This window comes from Thamnophis elegans, chromosome 9 (genome assembly GCF_009769535.1).
Source record: "Thamnophis elegans isolate rThaEle1 chromosome 9, rThaEle1.pri, whole genome shotgun sequence".
NCBI classification, from domain to species: Eukaryota; Metazoa; Chordata; class Lepidosauria; order Squamata; family Colubridae; genus Thamnophis; species Thamnophis elegans.
Genome location: NC_045549.1, coordinates 41,526,311 through 41,540,995, shown reverse-complemented (window position 1 = coordinate 41,540,995; position 14,685 = coordinate 41,526,311). Strand labels below are relative to the sequence as shown.

General features: G+C 42.5%; 1 protein-coding gene across 6 annotated transcripts in view; it reads left to right on the top strand.

Annotated features, from left to right (window-relative positions):
* SPATA5 (spermatogenesis associated 5) overlaps positions 1–14,375 on the top strand; it is a 157,401-nt gene extending 143,026 nt beyond the window's left edge. For all 6 annotated transcript variants that reach the window (XM_032224528.1, XM_032224527.1, XM_032224530.1 and 3 more), the window contains one exon: positions 5,851–14,375. In XM_032224528.1, the coding sequence (XP_032080419.1) occupies positions 5,851–6,027 (177 nt within the window). In that variant the 3' untranslated portion in view covers positions 6,028–14,375. The remainder of the gene's footprint in view (positions 1–5,850) is intronic.
* Positions 14,376–14,685: the final 310 nt, after the last annotated feature.

Genomic DNA, 14,685 nt, shown 5'->3' with positions numbered 1-14,685 from the left:
TAGTAGCATTCTAAATGCCAAGATGCATTTAATAAAAAGTATCTTAATTTTTCCCCCTGGACTTATGAACTCAGTTAAGAACTGCACCGATTCATTCAGAATGATGCCCCAGTTATTAGCCTTAAATTAGCCTATTCTGTCTTGGTGTTCTGTAAATCGGGTGGGATTAAATGTACGCACTGGTTCCAAGTAAGTTGGTACAGCAAAGATTTAATTCTGTTTTCAATATATGATAATTCATTAGACTACAGAAACCCAAATGATCACTAGATGGTGAACAAGAGATATAGCCAGTTGAACGGCTGTAAGCTTTTTTGCTGCCCAAAACACATAATTAATCTATTTCATTGCGGGCCTGCTAGAGCTGAGTACTTATCTCTCTCTCAACAACCTCCATAAAAAGGAAAGCTTGGAGATTGGACAAAAGTTGTCTATTACTGTTGGGTTCAAGTATAGTCTTTTGAAAGGGGGTGTACCACCATTTTGTTCAAAGTAGGAAGCACCACTCACTCTTGCAAAATAACATTGATCTTTGCTTGGATTCAATCACTTGCCTTAATTAACTAGGGAATACATAGGTTCAGGACACTGGTGACAGAGCTTACAAAAGTAAGGACTCCCTTCCCGGAACTGACGAACTCTTCCCAAGTAAACAATCTAAGATACACCTCAATCATTTACATAGGACCTTACATAAGTCAGTTAGAAAGGATCTGCTTAGCTCATGTCCAACTTAGAATAAAGCCAAGTGACTTTATTTCACAGATGCCTAGAATAGTCTTCACAGCAGTCTTGCAAGAGCTCCCTCAGAAGAGACTTGCTTTCTCATAAGAGGGCCTCTGGCTGGACTACTGAGAAATAAACTTGCTTTATTACTCTTATTGCCACAAAGTCCTAATAAAGGATTTTACCTATGCCTGATTAGCATTATTGTTTATCTGTCTCCAGGGATACTTTGGGCATCGTTTTGATGCTAGTTGCATCAATTATTTTTGTTCACTGTCACTTATGCCTTAGTTACCATCCAATTGGACTGTTGTAATGATGTTGCCCTTGAAGATCAATTGAAAACTCTAGCTGTTCAAAAATACTGTGACAAACACAGAGTACTGGACTCACAACAAAATACTCATGTAACACCAATGCTATGTGAGTTGGCTTGCAGTGGGCAGTTCTTGAGACCAACTTACTTATGGGACTGCTTATACCAGATAATTGTGCCTATCTACTAGATTTGGCAGGGTGCACATGTTCTTGGTCCTACCAACAAAGCGATGATGTCTTATGGGACTCAGGAGGTGTGCCATCTGTGTAATGTGGAGCAGCTCTTCATGCCTTAATCCTTGTTATGAGATAGGTGGCAAACAAATTTAATAAACAAACAAATATTATCCTTTGGGGAGACTATGGGTTTGGATGTTAATGGAGCTAATTTAATTTTTAGGGGCCTCCACCCTTCATTTTAAAATTGGATTTGCATAAATTGTTTTATTTCTGTTGATTGCCCAGAATTCCTTGGGTAGTCCTGAAATTGAAATATGAATGGATGGAGAAAGAATTTAATGTACTTAATTCTGATTTGTATTTTTAATTAAGGAATATGAAGGGTTTCTTCCTAACAACTTTAGATTGCTTGGGATAAGAAGAGGCATTACTTGCAACTGTGGAATCCTAGTTTTTGCTTTGTATGCCTAAATGATCACAGCAAGCAATTTCTTATTTTTATTCTGTAGAGCAGAATGGCCTTCCAGTCCTATTAGGCTCCCAGTCCCACAAGGCTTTTCTCCTTACAGAGGCTATGTACTAACCAACTAACTTCTGTAAAAATAAGCTGGGTAACCCACAGTGGGGAAAAGGAACCACTTTTTCCCTCATATAGTGACTTTTAAAAAATTGCTAACATATAAGCCATTCACTTCCAAATGGTTCTGGGTAGTTTTCAATGTAAATTAAAATGTCTGCTGCAGATAGAAAGATATATTGTTTTAGTAAATATTGTTTGTTTTCAGCATTAATAATGATAACTATGTATAAGACTGATATATAAATGATACACATAATTTTAGAACAATGCATGTTTTGATAAATCTATTCCTTTTCTTAATAGAACAGTCCCTAAATCAATTCTTGGAGGCTTGTAGAATAAGGGGAAAAATACTCAAGAAGGATGAAATAAATTTCTCCCCCCCCTTTCCATATTTTTTCTTTCTACATATTTATTTCTTTTTGGAGATAAGTGTATTACTACAAAAAAAAAAGAATTGGCTATTCTCAGTTATGCTTTTGCTCTGCTTTGAAAGTGTTAACTCATATAGTTTTTATTTATATGCTCACTCCTAAGACGAGGAAAAGCTAATTTGTAAGTCAGTCTAAAATTAGTAGAATCTATTCAAGATTTATATGTTTATATGTTATATAAATGTATATAAAATTTATATTTTCTATTTATATGTTTGTAAATAGAAAAATATACTAAAATAGAAATTAGAGTTGATCTTTTTCAGTAATTATTCCGTTTTTCATATATAGTGAATGAGATATAAATTACAGTTCCTGTTCCTTGGTGGCCTTAATATTTTTATGCAAGGATGCCTTTTGGTCTTTGTGAGTAGGCCTTATGATTTAAGCTGGCCCATGGGACTGGTTTAGTAGGAGTTGCACATTAGAAAGTTAGGGAAAAAGAGTAAATGCTTTTTAAAAGATTTGACTCTTGGGGTTTCCTTTTTTTCTTTTTAAAAGGGCTCCAGTTTGGAAGCTTTTCAAAGTCCTGCATGCTGAGTGGGAAAGTTGGAGTTCCCACTCCCTAATCCTGCTTTAAGACGTGCCTAGGAGGGTGCATACCACAGGCTAGCCGTGCGCTTGCAGGTAGTTGTCATCCAGGAAAGCTCCACGGTTTGCACTATTCACTATCCACCACAGGATGCCAATCTGCTCCTGGTCCCTAATCTCTTTCTCACATAGTCTCTTGTAACCATCTACAGGGAGGAGGGGATAAGTCTGAAAGAAAGGCATGGAAAAAGGAAGCACAATGTAAGACCATCCTAGCAGGCTGCCAGTTCTCTGCACACACATTCAGCTCCAGCTGCAGCTGGACTAAATTCAATGGCTAACAGGTGTTCTTGGCAGACGATGCATTAACAAAGCTACTTAAAACAAAAATACCTAAGATTTTAACACAGAAGCTCATTGCTTTCCTTCTCTTTCTTGAGGTTCTTTAAAGTTTTTTCCTAGTACTTCAGATGCACAAAAGCTGAAAGAGACTCAGCTTTTTGGAAGAAAGTAACTGCTGAAAATCACAAAGGGCCTGGCTCAGGTCCTTTGAATTGCCATTCATTTTATCTGATTTATTGAATTAGCCCTGGGTCTACAAGCCTATGATTTATGGAATAAAATAAGCTATATTTGAGAAGGTTTTCATCTGTGGAATTACAACTGATTGCATCCTGCGCTTACTATTACCGTAATTTTAGAATCTGAATGGTTAAAATCAATCAGAAGTCAAAATTGGTAGGAAGACTCCTAGGACTAAGTAAAATAAATAAATAAATCATTGGTGTTTCCAACACCTCTGTCATGACAATTGTGTTGTGACAAAAAATCCTTTCAAATATTCTGTATGTGAGTAGAATACCTATGGTTAAAGGAAGAACCACAGATTATGTGTGAAAATCCAAAATAAGATTGCTGTTTCTTTAATTTTCAGTTTGTAATTTGTTAAAAAAATGTTTTCTACAAAGTATTGTTTGAAAAAAAAAAAAGAGTTTTTCTTTGTAAGTTTATCGGCAGAGTTCAATATTGCACCAAAAGCTTAGCATAGCAAGGGGCAAACTTCCCTTTCAGGAATATAGATTATGTCATGTGTTTTCAAGTTCCCTGTTGAGCAAAATATTTATATGTGATATTACATAGTTCAGTCAAATAACCTCAAACCACTTCCATAGACTATGTGATAATCCATGTATGATACACAGTAATTATATATTTATTAATGCCTTTGAATTTATTAGTGACCCAACTCCAATGAACATAAAACATTAGAAATTCATTATTTAAAAAATCCACCCAATTTACAAACAATTGTTCATTTTTAAGGCAGAATACATGGCAATCACATGTTATAGTGATGCAGGTATTATCAATTGACATAGATTTATATGGTTAGGCATTTGAGCATATAGGGAAAATATTGTACTCTTTAATTATATGTGACTACATGCAGGATATGACTAATTTAAATTGAAATATTAATTCTTCCTTCCTGCCCCATTATAGCAATAGCAATAGCAATAGCAGTAGACTTATATACCGCTTCATAGGCCTTTCAGGCCTCTCTAAGCGGTTTACAGAGAGTCAGCATATTGCCCCCAACAATCTGGGTCCTCATTTTACCCACCTCGGAAGGATGGAAGGCTGAGTCAACCCTGAGCCGGTGAGATTTGAACCGCTGACCTGCTGATCTAGCAGTAGCCTGCAGTGCTGCATTTAACCACTGCGCCACCTTGGCTCATTACTTTGTGACTCTGGTTTAGAATGTTGTCTTGAAATTTGCATTTAAGTTCTTTCTGCCATACCTTAATGATATTGCTAACAAATGAGGAGTTACCGTAGGATTTTTAGCAGAGCTTCACAAATCTGATTTCAAATGCCATCTGTATTTATATTTATATTTAATTAAATGCTTTCAATAATAAGATTTGTTTTAACTTAAAGTTTGAATTAGGGTGCTATTGTTGTTTTTATGCTATGTACCTGAGAAAGATGGTTCTGATGCAAGAATGATAAATGACTCCAAGTGATAAATCAGCTATTGGGAAAATGTACCAGAAAACACGTATTTTTTCAAGAAATTGTATTTATTTTAAAAAAAAATAATTAAGGTGGCAGTGGTTCCCTTCCCTGATTTGACAAAATGTTACCTACAAGGTAGCTGTGTGCAATTTTTCCCCTGCCTTCCCTTAGTGATCTGCAGTGGGCTGTAAAGAATTCAAACAGCAGCAGAACACTGATCAGAACTAACAGAAATTATTAACAGAATATTGTAATAACATGAGAATTTTTTCCCTTCTCAGAAGCCTTTACTAAACATATGCTAAAGCCCCTAAATGATTTTGGCAGCCATTAGCCCAGCATAAGCAGTGTAACTCCTTTCAGCAAGTGAACAAACAAGGAACAAACATTGAATGGCTGACACAAATGCATTTCAGCTGGCATTTTCTTTTCCGTCCAAAAGGGTGCAGTCAGTATCAATCACTGTTTTCTCTTCTACACTGAAATAATGGTCACTCATTCCACTGATGTTTTTCACAGCAGTAATGTACCTTTGAAAGGAAGCTTTCATGAGACTGTTTCCTGAACTTCCTAAAGGCACCTTGAAGATTCTAGCCTTTTCTCCGTATTTTTTCTTCTTTGAATTTTAATTATTTGTCTCTTTGTTTAGTTAGTTATATTTCTTATTTCTTAATCATCTGTCTCATATTGTTTTGGAGTATGAGAGTGTTACACAGGTAGATTTTAAACAAGAAAGTCACTATTACAAACTGGGTTAGTTTCAATTTTCACTTATTTCTTAAACATTTAGGATTGTGTGCTGCTCAGCTTTTTAACTGACTTATCTGACATATGTTTATTTTGGATACATAAAATGTATGGTATATAGAACTCTGATAGCAGAGTGCATTGTTGTTTTAATGATTTGTTGAATATTATTGCAGCTGGACACTTTCTACTGATGTTCAGCAAAAGTAGGCCAAAAGATGGCCTTCTGTTGCATTTGTGACTTTCCTGCCTTTATTCCAACAGAATTTGGAATAATTTTATTTTTTTAAAGTAATTGGTGCTTTTCTTTTTCAGATAACTGCAGTTTGTAGAGAAGCTGCTCTCCTTGCACTTCAAGAAGATATTGAGGCCAAATATATCATGAAGGAGCATTTTCAACAAGCTTTAGTCATTGTGACTCCTAGAATCCCAGATTCCCTACAGAAATTTTATGAAGAGTATCAGCAGCAGAGTGGATTGCATTCTCTGTGACAAAGTGATTAATGAACATACAGTACACAACTTCATTTCTAGAAAATAAGTAGGGTTTTTTTCAAAGAGATATGCTCTTTCAATTCAGATATTTAAAATTAATTTTAGTAATACTTTTTGAATAAAACAACTAATGTTTTGAATAAATACTAAAGGAGCTTTAGGAATAAATAATTAAATTTTTTGAATAAAAATAAACTTGAGAACTGTGTGAAAGCATGATTGAAACATCAAAAGCACACCATGATAGTGCATCATCATGCCAAAAGTGGTGTGTGTACATGGAATGGACAGGAGTGGGTCATCTAGGCTTTCCTCTCTGATGACATCATAGTACTGCAATTTTGCCATAGCACAGGGGTCTCAAACTGGCACCTTAGGGGCCAGATGCATCACACACAGGCCACACCCACACCATCTCTCAAAAGGGGAAAAACGTCACGAAATATCATGTGACGGCAACGTGACGTGGCGAGTTTGACACCCGTGCCATAGCAGCACTTGTTCATTTCCCCATAATCACTATCACTAACTAAAGGTTTCATATAATCTAAATTTCCTTACCTTTTTCACAGCTGTCATGTACAGAGTACAAGTTGTTTTTTGGCTGTCCGTGAAATGCCTTTTCTCAAATTATATCAGTTTAAAAGTGGATTTTAACATTTCTATTCTTCTCCAGTTTATAAATATTTTTTTGGAATTCTGTATAATTCTTTCTTCTTTTTCCCAGTATAAAAAAAGTTGTATCACTGATGAACTTATGGATCATACCTGATTCATACCTTACGGATCAAACCAGTTCAGAGAATTTTAAATGACTTTCTAAACCATTTCTAATTTTTTCTGCCTTTCCAGTTCTTTCATAATCTATTAATCTATTAATCCATAAGATGGCTCAACACATTGATTAAAAAACTACTTGGAAAACATTGAATATCAATCCACCATACTGGAGATGGGGTTGACCAAATCTTTGTTAGTCTATGGAACAAAACAGACATAGTCTTTCTCCAGTGCGCTGCTTGGAGAGTCCAAGCGTGGGTTAACACAGCCTATCTGCCCTTGGACTGAGTAATGTTTTTCTTGACCACGCCTCCCTTTGCCTCCCTATGTTCAGTTTAAAAACAATCCGCCCGTTAGGATTGTTTTGGGGGTTCTCCAATCCAAAGACAGATAGACTGGGGTTCCCAACACCAAATTGACCACTAGTTCTTCTCAGGACCTGTCTACAAGACTCATTTCAAGCGTTTGGTCTTAATCTGCTGAGAGGATTCCCGGGCCAGTTCCTGTCTTCTGCTGGTCACAAGCGGCACAGGGCAAGTGAGTCGCTTGACCGGCTCCTGCTGGCGAGCTAGGGGGGAAGGGACCGCACCGGTATTCTGTTCTCGGCATTCCCGACTGCTACTATCCCAGAGCCTTGCGGGCATTAGCCGCTGGCTGTGGCGGTGCTCTATTCTGCCCAGCAACAGTGGCAACCGTTTCTGCCGCTTCGCGCGCTGTTGCCTAAGTGACAGCGTATTTGGCGGGCGGAGGCTGCGCACGCACCAGCCGCCATTTTGGTCACTCCGAAGAGGCCTGATGCCGCATGCGGACGCTAAGGAGCTCCGGAGAGTGAAGAAGCAGGCCAGGAACAGCGAGATTAAGCTTCCTCTCAGTTGCAGAGTGCCGCCAGGGGTGCGGGGCTAGTCCAGGGTGCCGGCTAGCCTTTCCCTCCTCAGCTAAGTCTCGGGGATCCGAGGACGGTAGGGGGAAGGAATCCGTCCAGCAGGCGGCCCTTTCCTCCAGGAGCATCTGCGGATGTGCTTGAGCCGGCTGGCCAGCGTCGGTGCCCTTCCACTACGAGATAGTTTCCCGCCAGGCCTTAACTTGTGGCCTACTGCAGCATGGCTGAGGAATGCAGGGAGGTGCAGGAGGAGCAGGCAGGGCCCTCCAGCAAGCGCAGTAGACTGGATCCCTTGCCCAAGGGGGGGAAAGGGAGCAGGGACACCAGCAGGAAGTCTTCCCCGGGACCTTCAGTGCCTCCAGAAAAGGCCAGAGAGGGCTCTCATCCCCATAAGGCGGAGGAGCCTAAAGTCCCTCATCACCACAAGGAACGTTCTTCCTCAGACCATGGGGATCACTCTCCCAGGGGTTCCTCTCTCAGGGGTGAGGGGGCTGAGTCTCCTTTCAGGGACAATAGATCCCCTTCTGTAGAGGACTATGGGTCCAGAGATCCCTCACCAGAGGCTTCCTGGGGCTATCCTGATTCGTCCAGTTCCTCTATCAGGGACGAAAGGGAATCCTCCCAGAGCATCTTGCCCGAAGAGGAGGACTCCAGCTCGGGCAAGGCTAAGTGCCATAGGCACTCCAGCAAACATCAGGTGAGGGAGGGCAAGAGCCCAGCATTGTCAGCTGAAATGAGGGAAGTGATTTCTCAGGGCATTGCGGAGGGCATTAAACAGAGAGATTCCTGAAAATCCAGAGCTCCTAAGGCCAAACATCAGGCTAAGGCCTCCACCTCTAAGGAGCTGAATTCCCCTCCTACGTCATCAGTCTCTGAATCCTCTGGCTCGGAGGAAGAAGGGGCTGAGGGATTCGTGCTTTCAGTGGATGAGGACCTGCCCCCTGTCCCCTTTACTGGCCTTTTTAAGCCATCCTTGTTTAAGTCTATACTTCACAAGGCCATGGCAGCGACCGAGCTAGGCTCCACCCCCAAACCAAATCCTACTCAGACTACTGCTTCCTCCAAGGACCATAAACATGGTCTGTTCAAGGAGACGGTTCCTACCCAGGAGTTTATCCCTGTGCCCAACCTCTTCATGGATATCGTTCAACGTCAATGGGTCCAGCCTGGTACCCTGACCAACCCCAGTGGGGGGGGGATAGGTCCCTTTATTCTGTAAATGGGAAGATGGAAGACATCCTGAAATTCCTTGAAGTAGATGCTCCAGTAGTGTCCTTGACATCCAATTCTAACCTACCTGCTGACCTTCTAGAAGGTCTAAAGGCTGAAGATAAGAAGTCAGAGAAGGCATGCCACAAAACACTCATGGCGGCTGCCTGGGCCATTAAGGCATCCACCTCTCCTTCTTCACCAGAGTCTCCTTGTTCTGGCTGACACAACTCAGATCCAAACCTCCTTCCAGAAGGTCTAGGTGGTGCCATGAGCTTACCAAAATTATTACGGCCATTGAATACTCGGCAGATGCTTCGCTGAATGCAGCGAAGTTTGCCTCCAGGCCCTAGCTTCCAATATTACATCTTGCCGCCTCCTATGGCTCCGGCATTGGCAGGCTGAGATGAAGGCCAAATGGAAGTTGACTTCCACTCCCTTCAAGGGAGGGCAGTTGTTCGGGGAGGCCCTGGACAAGTTTGTCATTGAAACCAAGGACAAACGGAAGGTCCTCCCAGCCACTTTGAAAAGGAACGAACGTAAGGGCTCCTGTCCCTTTCATAAGCAGTACTTTCGAACCTAGGAGGCCGTTCAAGCACCCTCATCATCTTTCTACCAGAGGTCTTTCCAACGGGGGGGGGGGGATAGAAATCAAGATAGGACTTCCTTTGGGTCCCGTAGCAGGCAGCAACAGTCTTCCTTTTGGAAGCCATTTCGCGGGGGCAACAGTAACAACAACAATGCCCTCAGCATTCCGCAGAGGGAAGTGACCATCACAGGGTTCCTCCCATAGGAGGTCAGCTATAGCTGTATGCCAACAGGTGGGAGGAGATCACCTCGGACACATGGTCCTCAATACCATCAAGAGAGGCCTAGTCCTAGAATTTCTGACCTTCCCCCGGAGGAAGTTCATCCGTTGTCCCATTTCCAGGAACCCAGTAAAGAGGGAGCTCCTGCAAGCGAAGATACTCCATCTCCTCCAGATAGAGGCCATAGAACCAGTTCCGAGGGACCAGGAGGGACGGGGCTTCTATTCCATCCTGTTCCTGGTCCCGAAGAGCTCAGGGGGGTGGAAGACCATCTTGGACCTGAAAAGCCTGAATCAACATCTGGCTTACAAGAGGTTCAAGATGCAGTCCCTCCACTCCATCCTGGATTGCGTGAGGAAAGGGGATCTATTGACATCGATAGATCTGAAAGAGGCCTACATGCATGTCCCCATCCATGCTGCCCACAGGAGGTTCCTGAGGTTCTGTTCCAAAGGGAAGCACTACCAGTACAAGGCGCTCCCCTTCGGGCTCTCGTCAGCACCCAGAACATTTACCAAGATCCTGGCGGTGGTAGCGGCTCATCTCTGCAACCATCCCATCCCTCTGGAATGTTATTTGGATGACATAATTATTCATTCTGTCACACCAGAGCAGGCTCGACGCGATGTCATGCTGACCGTTCGGAGATTCTCTGTCAACATGGAGAAGAGCCAGTTCCGACCATCCACGCGCATACAGCATCTGGGTGCCGTCATCGATTCCAATTCCTGCCAGGTATTCCTGTCTCCAGACCGCCTAAACAATCTGAGGAGCAGAGTGAACCACTGCTGTTAGTCGAGGTCGGTGCTGATCATCCAGCTGTCCCAGCTCTTGGGGATCATGCTCTCCTGTCTGAAGGTGGTTCTCTGGGCCCGGCTGCATGCCAGGGAACTGCAATGATTTCTCCTTCCAATGCAGAGAGCAAAAACCAGCAACTCCTACAGGCCCGTGTGCCTCCTGCGGAAGGTGATCCGAACCCTGGCCTGGTGGAGGTCCAAGGCGGTCGTGAAGGGCTGTCTGTTCAAAGAACCAGAAAGGGTCGTTGTGACCACAGATGCCAGCCTTCTGGGGTGGGCGCCCACTGTCAGGGTCAACTTGCCCAGGGCCAGTGGTCTCAGAGGGAGGCTGCCCACAGCATTAACTGGCTGGAGCTGAGGGCAGCCCGACTCGCGCTACACCGCTTTGCATGCTTGATAAAGAGAAGTCATGTACTGTTAATGACAGACAATGTGGCAACAAAAGCCCACATAAACAGGCAGGGCGGTACCTATTCAAGGGGGCTCATGCTTGAGGCAGAGGCTCTGGGCAGGTGGGCGGAACATCTGGCTTCTCTCAGAGCAGATCACATCTCCGGAACCAGCAACCGGGAGGCAGACTGGCTGAGCCGACAGCGCATTGATCACTCGGAGTGGCGCCTACACCTGGACCTGTTCCAACAGATCGTGAGGAAATTCGGCAAACCGCAAGTAGACCTCTTTGCCACACATTCCAACACACAACTGCCACGATTCTTCAGCCGTTACCAATCACCATTGATGGAAGGGATGAACGCACTGAGGTGCGAGTGGCCTCGTGAACTCATACGCATTCCCTCCTCTGCCCCTCATTCCTCAGGTAGTGGCCAAACTCCTGACCGAATGGGCAGAAGTTCTTCTGGTGGCACCGTTCTGGCTCAGGAGGTCCTGGTACGCAGACCTTGTCAGTCTCTCCGTTCAGAGACCGTGGCGAATTCCTCAGGACCAAGTCTCCCTCAGCCAGGGGGCCGTCAGTCATCCAGACCCCCAGTGGCTACAACTAGCCGTTTGGCACTTGAGGGGGACCTCCTGAGGAAACAGAACATCTATGGCAAGGTCATACAAACAATATAAGTGCCGAGGAGACCCTCCACTACCAGAATATACGATGCGACCTGGGCCGCCTTTTCATTGTGGTGCAAGGCTAGAGACATTGTTGACTTTTCTGCCTCAGTCCCTCAGACCCTGGACTTCCTGCAGGAGGGTCTGGATAAGGGTCTGGCACCCAGTACTCTCAGGCATCAGGTTGCAGCGCTATCGACCATCCTGGCCAGGGGTTCGTCTCATTCTCTGAGCCAGCACCCTCAAATTAAGAGCTTTCTGAAGGGCACGGCAAACATCAGCCCTCCGACGGTCCACCGATACCCGTCTTAGGACCTCCCATTTGTCTTAAGGGCTCTGACGAGTCCCCTGTTTGAACCTCTGCGTACGTCTAGTCTATGCCACCTGACTATCACGACTGCCTTTCTGGTGTCTATCACTTCTGCACACAGGTTGTTCGAACTGGCGGCTCTCTCAGTCAGGGAGGACTTGTGCGTGGTCCACACCGACAGGGTTATATTGAGACTCGATCCTTCATTTACCCCTAAAATTAACTCTCTGTTCCATTCATCTCAAGAGATTATATTGCCTAACTTTTGTCCTAAACTTTCTCACCCTAGAGAGCATGAATGGCATAAGTTGGACGTGAGACATGCTGTCCGCATTTATGTAAAGAGGACTAAGGAATTCCGTTGTTCAGAGGTGTTCTTCATCTCTTTCCTTCCTGGGTCTCTCGGCCGCAAGGTCTCATCTCACACCATAGGTCGTTGGCTGTGCACTTGCATTAAGCTGGCGTATGAACATCAGGGCAAGTCGGCCCCGTGCAGGGTTACCGCACACTCTACTAGGAGCACGGCAGCTTCAGCAGCCTGGGCAACCCAGGCATCTATTCTGGACATTTGCAGGGTGGCCATGTGGGCTTCCGCTACCGCCTTTATAAAAAACTATAAAATAGACACCTTTGCCTTAGCTGAAGCCTCCTTCGGAAGAAGAATTTTGCAAAGAGTTGCTGAAACTGCGGAGGCTCTGGTTCTTACCCACCCTGGGACTCAATAGCTTGGGCATGTCCCACGCTTGGACTCTCCAAGCAGCGGACTGGAGAAAGACTGTTGGCTTACCTGAACGGTCGTTCTCAGGGCACTGCGAGGAGAGTCCAAACCCACCCAGGGGGGGTTTCTCTTCAATATATATGACTGTGTATTGACTGTGAATCTTACCATACGACTGTCCTTCATTTTTAAACTGAACATAGGGCGGCAAAGGGAGGCGTGGTCAAGAAAAACATTACTCAGTCCAAGGGCAGATAGGTTGTGTTAACCCACGCTTGGACTCTTCTCGCAGTGCCCTGAGAACGACCGTTGAGGTAAGCCAATGGTCTTTTAGTTTTTTCAAGACCATTCAACTTTATTAGGGATAGCTGCTGCTTATAAAAACCTATGCCAAATAAAATTGGTTGTTTTTAGGTTTTCTTGTCTCCAGCTATTTGGTAAATGAACCAGATTCCCATAATAGTTAATTCTTTGTCAAATAATTCTAAAAAATTAATTTACTTTTGCAGAAGCCATGACAATCTTTCTTCTTGAAAGGTTTTTTTTTTCTTCCAGATTCTTGGTGGTATTTTAAAAATTCTGCTGTTACTGCTGTTTTCACAATTATACTACTTGACCCATAATTTCCAGATCCCTTTTCCAGATGTCCTTTTAAATATAAAAGATATCCAATTTGGTTTTGTGATTAAGGCACCAGCCTAGAAACTAAGAGATTGTGAGTTCTAGTTCTGCCTTAAGCGTGAAAATCAACTGAGTGACTTTGGGCCAGTCACTCTCTTACAACCCAACTTACCTCTCAGGGTTATCGTTATGGGGAAAATAGGAGGAGGAAGCAATATTAGTTATATTAGCTGCCTTCAGTTATTTATCAAAATAACAAAGGTGGGATATAAATAAAATAATAAATAAAAATGTTTATGTAAACTATCCAGACTTCTAGCAGTAAGAAAATTTTCTATCTTGATTTCATCAAGAAAAAAAGCCCTGAAAATTTCAGTTTTTGCAACTTTTTCTATTTTTTAAATTTAAAACTGCCAAATGTATACAATACTTTATTCACAAATGAGCTTTCAAATCATCCTATGCAGTTGTATGCAGATTTTCATATATGGTAACTTTTATACGTATGCAAGTTTTTAGCTTCTGCTTCAGGAATCTATTGAAACATACAATTTAATCAGGTATACTTCCTCAAGTTTTGTATACAACTGAATGTGCAACTGAATCACCAGATTTAAGTCCAGTTTGCATTTAAGATATAAGCAAGATTAAGCTGTTCTAGAAAACTTCATTTTTCTTCATAAAATTTTCCAGGCCTGCTTATTATTGCTTGACTGGGATAATTTGCATTTAAATAGCGATACAATATTGGAATCAACTAGTTAGCACAGACTGATTCTGTTTGAGGCTTTATATGTAGTTTTTGTAAAAATGTTTTTGGTAAGGTAAAAATATATAGTAGTAGCTGGTTAGGCATTTAACTACAAAGGAGTCTTTTATTTGCCTGAGAGATTAATAGTAAGCCAGAATCAGCTGGTAGTGCCAAGTGCCTTGATAACACAATTGACCACAGAATGCTTTGTTAGATTCCTCCCCCACCCTCTCTTCTTTTCCCAGAGAAAACTGGGAGACAATGCAATTGCTGACTTAGTAGCAATGATTTTTAAGCAATTAATTATGATAAACAGTGGAGAAAATAAACATCTATTCTAGAACACAAGCATAGATAACAGAAATATAGCGAAGAGAGTGAAGGGTATTCAGGATAACGTCTAATCAGAAACCAAAGAATATTTAACATATTCTACTTACATCCTATTTTCCAAGATGTAAACTGCCCATTCTTTACTACAAAGCACTACTTAGTTTTTAATAGACAAAATGTTACAATATTAAACTTTGCATTAGCCGAGCAAGTCTAAATACTTTGATGCAACACATTGATTTGTCAGTTATTTTCTTCTGAAAGGGTAGTTTTTACATGGTAGTTTCATTGGGAGCTTTGGGCTGGCCACTTAACCAATAATAAATTGAATTGATGTTTAAGAAATAATAAATAGCTTTATGGTGTAGAAATGTCATTCCAATCTAAG